The sequence below is a fragment of the Diadema antillarum genome, unplaced genomic scaffold (assembly GCF_040938485.1).
Source record: "Diadema antillarum isolate AM-2024a unplaced genomic scaffold, OU_Dant_1.0 seq00000690_RagTag, whole genome shotgun sequence".
Taxonomy (NCBI): domain Eukaryota; kingdom Metazoa; phylum Echinodermata; class Echinoidea; order Diadematoida; family Diadematidae; genus Diadema; species Diadema antillarum.
The window spans coordinates 465847-475617 of NW_027271595.1; the positions used below are offsets into that span (position 1 = coordinate 465847).

At 41.2% G+C, this 9771-nt stretch overlaps 1 protein-coding gene across 1 annotated transcript; it reads right to left on the reverse strand.

The window, feature by feature from the left end:
• Positions 1-393: 393 nt before the first annotated feature.
• LOC139737343 (solute carrier family 25 member 43-like) lies at positions 394-9390 on the reverse strand. The gene is made up of 4 exons (XM_071648021.1): positions 8868-9390; positions 2107-2279; positions 1311-1445; positions 394-561 (listed from the first exon to the last, which is right to left on the reverse strand). The coding sequence occupies exons 1-4, from the start codon at positions 9388-9390 to the stop codon at positions 394-396; spliced, it is 999 nt and encodes a 332-aa protein (XP_071504122.1).
• Positions 9391-9771: the final 381 nt, after the last annotated feature.

Consider the following 9771-nt stretch of genomic DNA (forward strand, 5'->3'; position numbering starts at 1 on the left):
GCATGGAACAGCATTGTTATATTGCCTGCAATGATGTCACATCAGGTAATATAATCCAGAATTTGACTAGCTGCAAAAGGAGATTGAATAAATTTATGTGTATTCATGTAGACCATATAACAAATATCACTATGTCTGATCACTCCCCCCCCCCCCCCCCCCCAAAAAAAAAAATACTTGCCCTCATAGTGTGAAGCGCTTCTCAAAGATATGATCTCTTCAGGAAAATATAACTCCTGTAGGGATGTCAAGTGCTTTAATGCACCTCCAAAGAGGCAATCTTTGCATAATACAGCTGTGCATTGAGCTGCATATCGACTATCACCATTATTCTCTGCTGCACATTCCCTCATCTATTGGCACTGATAACACCTCCAAAACGCTAAAATGGTATCAACTGTGTCGGTCTTTCCACATCCTCAATTCCCCTGGCTTCATGGACTGGTCCACTCCGCAGATGGGGGTGGCATCGTAGGGAGATATTGTGTAGCCATTCTCGTAGAGGAAAACCTTCTTGCAGGCCTCAAATGTCATGAACATGAAACCAGCATAGGGTGCTATCTGGAAGATAGAGAAAGAGAGAGAAAGAGCATGAGAGAAGGGGGGGGGGGGGGAATAGAAAAAAAGCAATACACAAAATGTTCATCATTTCATTTCAAATTTGCATTTGAGTACGGACTCTCTTATAATCCCTAATATTATATAAGTTGGTCATATACCAGTTGAGTTGGTATTAAAATGGATAATTAATTGTATGTGATAGTGGACCATTTGCAGTGGTCTTCCAAGATCACATCATCACTAGACATATATTATGGAAAAAGAAACTAACAATACAAAACAAAACAAAACAGAATGAAATACGCACACATTATTGTGCATGTGTCAGGGTTCGCAAAATAATGGCAAATTAGAAAAGCAGCAAAAATGATGTTGGGGGATGTGATTTTGGTATATGTTGTGGACATGAGACACTAAAGTTGTGTACAGTCGGTTGTGAATTTATTACAACCATCTTACGTTTGGTTTAATGGTGATGCTTTGAAAATGAGAAATTCATGTTGGCTGTGTGTGCTACTGCCAAATTTCTTTGACTATCCTATATAACAGTCCATAATAATGATCTTTCCCCCCCCCCCCTTTTTTTTTGGGGGGGGGGTGGGGGTATAAAGAGAATGTTCTCACCACAATGTTTGAAATGCCACTTTGTTTCCACACTTATCAATCATTCTGCAGATTCTGCCTCTTTCCATCCTTCATTTTATGTAATGGTGTTTACAAAGAAATAATATCAAAGACCCCCCTCCCACCTTGCATAGATTTGCTGTGTTTCCTCGCCAGAATCCTTGCCAGCCGTATGTCGTCTTGATAGCTCTGTAGCATCCTACCATGCCATGGAAATTCAGATCTACCCCACCTCCATTCTTCATCACTCTGCTCTGGGCCTGGGGAAAAAAAAGGAAGAAAAAACATTTGTAACATCAAACCCTTTTAGACCGGAATTCATAAGCAACATTTGATACAAGGCATTGGAGAAGGAAAGTTGAAGATGGTATGAAATCCCTCTCACTACTCTCCCACATCAAATCTTTCAAACAGCTCATTTTGAAATACAGTGCACAATCTCATAGAAACAAGCAACTCTGCATTTTTGTAAAATAGAATAAAATTGGCATATCATTGATCAAAAACCAGAAGGGCTTTATCGCAATTTTTTTTTTTTTTTTTTTTTTTTTTTGGGGGGGGGGGGGGAGGGGGATGGGGTATTGAGTTATTGGTATCATGTATTAGAGCTCCATTTGCGATACACTATGCTGTCAATTCTAATTATTTTCATGTCTAGTAAAATGCTAAAAATTAACACCGCATGGGTGCTATTTTACCTCATATTTGGAATAATGTATACATCTACCCACTTTTGATTTAAATTAACTTTTTATTGATGAAAATCAATTGTATAATTTTCTTTTTTTCAAATGCTAAAATCTTAGAACGCGACAGCGCCCCTCTGGTTCTCAGCAGATGATATCATTGTAGTGTTGTTGTTGTTGATTTAAAGAAAGAAAGAAGAGAGAAATTGTAGCGTCTATGGATGAGAATCTCTACCTGCAGCTTCTTCCTGACTGTGTCGAATGGATAAGACAGTGTCTGTGCAATAGCACCAGCAAGGCATCCATTGATGAAGTTCTCCAGTGGAGTCAGCATGTAGCGAGGTTTGGAAGAAAACATGTCCAGAAACTCATAGGCAGCAAACGTTCCAGCACTGAAGGGTATGGAGCCTATGGAAAGATTTATTTTCAAAGGTAACTCAGATGTTGATTCAATCTTCTTTTTTTTCTTCATTTAAAGGGTATGTACACAGTTCTGGTTGAGGTGAGGATTTAGCTTTTAATGTTTTGCGAGATATTCAGAAACCACTCTATGAGATGTCAATGAGCATGCAATTCTAAGGGGTATCAAAAGTTTATTTGATGAAAATTGGTTTTGAAATGGCTGAGATATCCAAAAACAAGGTGAAACAGAGAGATCCTAATAAAAGGCGTGGCCTGTCGCCTTCTATTATTTTCAATTTTTTTGATATCTTAGCCATTTGGAAACCAATTTTCATCAAATAAATGTTGAATCCTTCTTAAAATTACATGCTCTTTCATATTTCATAAGAGGTTTTTCCTTATCTCACTTATTAATGTTATAAACCTGAATCCCCACCTCAACCAGTACTGTACAGTCCCTTTAAAGACATCATTGATATTTGTTGATTTGGCAAGAGTTCTGTTGTAATAGTGGACCGGATTCAATGATGAACAGAGGACATAGTTGTTTAACGATAAAATGAACAACTTTAATCCACTATCACAAACTAGCGTCATGTAATGACTGCTGCTCTGACCGTATCACTCAAATATAGAATACATGGAATATGCGTACACTTGTGATAAATGTAGTGCGCTCATATAACACAACATCCCCCTCCTTCTGAAAAGATACAATCACGAATATTTTTAAACTGCACTTGTACTTAATTATGAAAACATTCACATTGATCTTCCAAGTATTATAAATGTGAATCTCTAACACAGAATGCTGAAAAAATGGAGGAAGCTTGTTTGAGATTTGCATAGATACGTTGAATTACAATCAGGCAGGCAAATAAAATCTATTCTTCTTGAAACAGCTGGTCTCACAAATGCAATGTACCAGAAATTCTTTTTATCAGTATAAGTTTTTACATTTCTCATATATACTGAACAAATCTCGACATATCTGGTATCGAAAGATAAGACGAATAAAACGATAACATTATTCAAACTTATTGTCACAAAATGCGTGCAGTTTAACGTACACCAGCATATTTACAAATAATATCACGTATATCTTCGTGATATCTTTAATTGTATGAGACAGGAACAATTATATTCATATGGAATGTATATATAGTATATAATATAATAGAAACAAAATGATTTAGCATTAGAGTTTGTACTCAGATTGTCATCAACACATTATGTTTGTTGTTTTTTTTTAACATTCAGTTGAGATGAACTTTTGTGTGTGAAATTAGTGAACAGCTACATCATAGTTTCAATGCATAAATGTGATTAACAGTTATACACAGATATATATATAGCATGCAACAACCATTTTGATAAATGTAGCATATGTCGTAGTTGTTATGGTTCCTGACTTAAATTTCAAATATTGTCTTGTGAAATAAAATGATGTGTATCACTTGGTTACACAAATGTGCTGTAAATAAATCTACACTAAACATAATGAATGAATATACTATTTACACTGACAATGCTGCTAGTTTATCTTCCAGCATTGCATTACTCTTGGTACCGCGATGGGGGTCTGACTTCACGTCCATATCGCGTTATGTACCGGGTAGAGACTGATTTCCTATCAGATTGTCTTTGTCTTCTGTCTGGATGTTGTCTCCTTTCCTCACTCCTGTCGTCGTCTTCGAAGTGAACCCGTTTTGGAACTGTTGGCTTCGTTCCGGTTGGCATCTCTCTCAGGTGAGATCTATTTCTCCTCAAGATGCTACCGTTGGGAGTTGCTACTTCGTAGGATCTTGGTTCCTGACGTACTTTGCTCACTTCGGCAGGAAGCCAAGTGTTGTCTTTGGGATTCAGAACTCTCACTTTCTGTCCAACGTGCAGAGGTGGTAAATCCCTACCTCCATGCAAGTCGTGATTGTGTTTCATGTTCTCCTGTCTCTGAAACAACAAATCAGGCGTAGACGATTGTTTGGTCAAGTGGTGACTTGGAAGTGTTGTCCTGATTGGTCTTCCAAAGAGTAATTCAGCAGGTGATGGTAGGTTGGAGTCGATTGGTGTGGCACGAAAATGTAGTAGTGCTGTCTGGATGTCTTGTCCAGTTCTGGTACACTTGGTCATGATTCCTTTCACAGTTTGTACCATGCGTTCAGCGAGTCCGTTGGATCTTGGATATCGCGGAGACGATGTAATGTGATCAATTGACCATTTCTCACACATCTCTTGGAATGGTCTTCCAACGAATTGTGGACCATTGTCTGATATCAGAGTTGCTGGTGGTCCGAAAAGACTGAAGATACCACTCAGTATGTTTGCGACTGCCGCACTGGATGTATCCGTCAACTTGCGAACGATTGGATACTTTGAATGGTAGTCGGTCACCAACAGGTATTCTTCCTTGTTGAAAGTAAACAAGTCAGTTCCAAGCTTCGTCCACGGCGAAGTTGGTATGTCGTGAGGTTGCAAGGGTTCTCTTTGTTGCTTGACCTGATTTTCTTGGCAGGCGTAGCAATTCTTTGAGATTTGCTCAATGTCTTTATTGATGTTCGGCCAATACACGGTTTCCCTTGCTAGTCTGCGGGTACGTTCAATACCTTGATGACCCTGATGAAGTTGATTCAGGATGTCTTGTCTGAGGTCTGTGGGAATGATGACTTGATTGCCTTTGAAAAGTACACCATCTGATACTCCGATTTCATCGCGGTATGGCCAAAATGTTCTGACCTCTCTAGGTACTTCCTTGATTGTATCTGGCCAACCATTCGTGACGATTTGCCACAGAGCTCGCAAGGTAGGATCTCTCGACGTCTCTTGTTGCAGCTCATTTCTTTTCTTTTGTCCAAAGAAGATAAGGTCAATCTGTGATATGTCGATTTCCTCACAGATCTCTTCCACATTGACATCAAGGGGAACGTCTTGATTCTTGCTTGGATTAGGCATTCTGCTCAAAGCATCTGATATGATCATCGATTTGCCTGGCTTGTACTTGACATCATAGTCATAGCCTTGAATTTTGATGAGAAGTCTCTGCAAACGTGGTGGCGCACATCTCAGTGGCTTTCTGGTGATCATCTCTAAGGGTTTGTGATCAGTTTGGACAGTGAACTGGTTTCCGAACAGGTATGTGTGGAAACGTTGTATTCCAAACACGAGGGCTAGCGTTTCTCTCTCTATGTTGGAGTAGTTAGCTTGTGACGATGAGAGAGACTTTGAAGCAAATGCGACAGGTTTGCCTTCTTGCATCAAACAAGCTCCTAGGCCTTTTGATGATGCGTCGACTTCTAGGATCGTTGTCTTCCTTGGATCATAGTACTGCAAACAAGATTCTGCAGAGATCGCTTTCTTGAGTTCGTTGAAGGCATGTTGATGATCGTCTTGCCATGTGAATGGCACATCTCGCTTCAGTAGTTCACGTAAGGGTGATGCCTTTTCAGAGAAGTTGGCGATGTGTGGAGCGAGATAGTTAAGAAGACCAAGGCACTTCTGTAGATCTTCTTTGTCTTGAGGTGTTGGCATGGCATGAATGTCTTCGATCTTCTGTGGATCAGGGCGGATGCCATCTCTGGTATATACAGAGCCGAAGAAGTTGATGCTGTCAGTTTTGATGATACACTTCTTACTGTTGAAGACAAGTCCTTCTCTTTGGGCAACTTCCATCAGTCTGTGGAGGTTTTTGTCATGCTCTGCCTCGGTACGTCCAACAACTGCAATATCATCAGCGATACAGATGCATCCATCTACTTGACCAACGATACGGTCCATGTGTTGCTGGAACAAGTCTTGGCTGACAGAAAGTCCGAAAGGTAGGCGTGTGTAGCAGTATCTGCCAAATGGAGTACGAAAAGTTGTCAGCTCCTGGGATTCTTTGGATAGGTGAACAGACCAATATCCGGATTTCGCGTCGAGTTTAGAGAAATACTTTGCTCCGGAGAAAGCTGGGTTGACCTCTTCAAGAGTCGGAATCTTGTGGGGACATCGTTTGAGATTCTGGTTTAATCTCCTGGGATCTAGGCATACTCTCAAGGATCCATCCTTCTTGAGAACTGTAGTAATCGAACTACACCAGTCGGTGTGATGGTCGATTTGTCTGATGATGCCTTGCTTCTCCATTGAGTCAAGCTCAGCCTTGAGTTTGTCTTTGATGTGGACGCTGCACTTTCTTGGTGCATCAATGGTGGGGACAGCTCCTTCTTTGACATGTAGTGTTGCTTCTCCACGAAAGTTACCAATACGATCAAACTGTTGCGGATAGAGCACTTGCAGGTCCTTGACAGATTTCAACGGAGACGGTCTGTTAGTTGGACTACGACTCTGAGGGTGCATCTCATGGATTGTTACCACGTGTAACTCACTGCACATAGGTAGTCCAATTATCACTGGTCCTGAGACATCGACCACGTAGAAAAGTTGATCTCTCCACTCGGAGTCTTTGTACTTGCACGTGATCTGAAGGGTGCCCAAACAATGTATCGGGGAACCGTTGTATGCGGTAAGACGTGCTGAAGTCGGGTGTACAACTGCTTGCCACCTGCTTCCATACATGGCCTTGATTGTCCGTAGAGGGAGTGTATTTCCACTCGCTCCGGTATCGACCTTTGCATGTAAGATGTGTTGTCCACGTTTGCTGGGACAGATGATTCCAATCTTCACGAATGCTTCTTTCTGATGCACAGAATCGATAGATGCGTCTAGGTCGTTTCCCAGTATGATAGTGTTAAATTCCTCAAAATCTTCCTGGGTTTCTCCTTCTGGCTCTTTGGAGAACTCGGCTACCTTTTGTTTGGTTGGCTGCCTGGTGGGTGTCTTCTGTCTTCGTGGTGAAAAACTGCGGTTACCACCTTGGCGTCCTCTGCTTGGACTTCGTCCTCGAAGCACTTTTCCGTGTTTTGTCTTTCTGCAGCATTTAGCCCAGTGTCCTTTGGAACCACATGCTTTGCAAATGTCTCTGTAGGCTGGACACTTTCGTGGTGGATGATTCAAATCACAGTTACCACACTTCTTGCGTCTATCTTGGTTATGTGATAGAGCATCTACGTTGCTTGCAGAGGACTCGATCGAACGAAGACACTGTTTGCCTACGGCTATGGCTTCGTATTTCCTGCCTTCATCAAGGAGGTTTGCTATCTTGTAGCCTTTGGTTTGGTCTAGAAGATCTTTCTGGAACGCCTCAATAGGTGTAGACGCAATGACTAGCTCTGTCACGCGTTCTGAGAGCTCATTTTCGGTAAAGTCACACTCTTTGGCTTTACTCCGGCATCTATTTACAAATTCGTCGATAGTTTCATTTGCGTGTTGACGATATCGCATCAGCTCCAGTCTGTGGATGCGAAAATTCAGCTTGACTTTCAGCTGACCTTCAAGAGTAGACCACAACATTGCAGGTTTTTCTTGATCCTCATTGGATAGACCGGATGCGTTAATTCTACGCAAACCTTCATTTCCTACTGCAAGTTTGATTTTGATTGCTTGCTTCTTTGGGTCTTGGACATCGTTGTCTTGGAAGTATAACTCCATGCGTTGTTTGAATAACTTGAATTCTTCCGGCACATCAGCACTATTCCAATTCATTTCTGGATACTTTGCCATCGTGCGTTTTGATTTAGATTGAGTTGGAGATACAAATGATACAATGCTTGATATTAATGTCACACTTTGCAAACTTACGGCTGAAAGGTTACAGATATAGTTTACAAAGTAAACAAATCAAGAATAGTTTGCAAACATAGAAATATATGACACAAAGTCACTACTGATATACATGTATCAATAATGTACACTCTCCATGAATATGCCCTTAGAATGATAGTACACTTGCCCAGTACTTTAAGTAATTCTATGTTGAAATATGCTGCTCCTGACTTTCGTACTATAGCTCTATGGTATGCCTGTACCTGTGGGGATAGGGTTTAGGGTTGGGGTTGGAGTTAGAACATGAATGTGAGTCCTATCAATGCCCCTACAGTTCATATAGAAAGGGTTGAGATAGGGGTAACCGAAAAAGAGACCCTAACAAGTATGTGTTACTGGTTACAGCGCCCCACAACTCCTACAAGGGGGTTGAGATAGGGGTTTAATAGTTAGGGTTTTTCTCTGACTGAAGTGAGTTGATCGAGGGTACAAAATGATAACTTTTTTGTATGTGTTTTAACTGTTATACGCACGTTGGGGATGGGGCAAGGGGGGTGGGGGCAGATGAGCCAAAGACAAAAACAACAATAACAATAACAACAGGTTGTGTGTAGACAGTATACCAAATACTGTATACGCTGTTATTTTCGCGAATGACGAGGTCATAGACATTTTCGCGAGATGTAATTGATTTCGCGAATTGACGCCAATGCTTACGTTATAAATGCTCTAACACAGCACATGGAGTCATTTTCGCGTGTTGTTAAATTCGCGATCCAACTGTGATTCGCGAAATTCGTGAAAATTAAACCCTCCGAAAATAACAGCTTATACAGTAAAAGTTAGTAACGTTAATCGTTAGATACGATTCCGATAATATTCGAGTGTGACACTGAGAGTGGTAGCAATATGAAATAGAGCCAATCGTGATCATGTTGTTGTCAACTGTTGACTTGCCAAGTAATGATGTGAACATCCCTTTGTAAAATGCCAGCAATCCTTCCTCCCTGAGAATAAGTCTGAATGCGTGAACGATTCCCTTGTATCTTCTCCTCTGACGATCGGTAGGCTGCACAATCAACCTTGTTTTTACCATGTCTGTTGGGTAAGTCACTATCGTCGCAGTCATCCCGCCGAGAGCTCCAGCAAGCATCGCTCCCGACGCAGTCAGACGACCGGTGTCGTCTGCTAGCAACACCTTGCACTTAGAAAATGCCATGAACTGGACGGCACTAAATGGACTCAGTCGCAAACAGCCGATAAGATTTCCTTTCCAAAATGCTCTGACTCCGTGTGAGGTGTAAATGTTGGCAAACGATCGCAAGAAACCTTGCTGAAGAGTCTCTTTCGAGCCTACTTGCATCCGAATTTTCACGACATCAAGGGGCGATGTGAACGTGCGACTGGTTAACCCGGCTACAGCGCCGCATGACAAATTCTGAAGATAGGTAAGCCGACTGTCTCTACCCCCTCGAACCATTTTGCAGAGATTGTGAACTGATCCCTGGTAATAAACGACACGTGAAGTCTAACTTCTAAGATAATACAGGTCTTCGCAAGTCTACTCGTAGATTTACTTCAAGGAACGAACAGTTTCTCGTCATCTTCTCCCGGTTCCCTCCCTGAGCTGCGCTACCAACTCTGTAAAATCTGCTTTTCACGTTCAACGACTCACACCCACACACACACGAGAGATTCTGGAGTACGAGAATTTTATAACGTAACAGAGAAATCGTGATCAGTGTTAGAAATAGAAACCTGGGTAATTTCTAATAAATTTTCAAGAAATCGATTGCTTAAAATATATTATTTGTCATATTATTATTTGACTTGACTAATGATATGTATTTTGGTGAAAATA

Coding starts and splice junctions, on each gene's coding strand:
- LOC139737343 (XM_071648021.1), bottom strand. CDS start 9,390: ATGGTTCGAGGGGGTAGAGACAGTCGGCTTACCTATCTTCAGAATTTG. Junction 2,280..8,867: donor GATGTTCACATCATTACTTG/GCAAGTCAACAG, acceptor ATCTTTCCATAG/GCTCCATACCCTTCAGTGCT. Junction 562..1,310: donor ACACAGCAAATCTATGCAAG/GTGGGAGGGGGG, acceptor TCTATCTTCCAG/ATAGCACCCTATGCTGGTTT.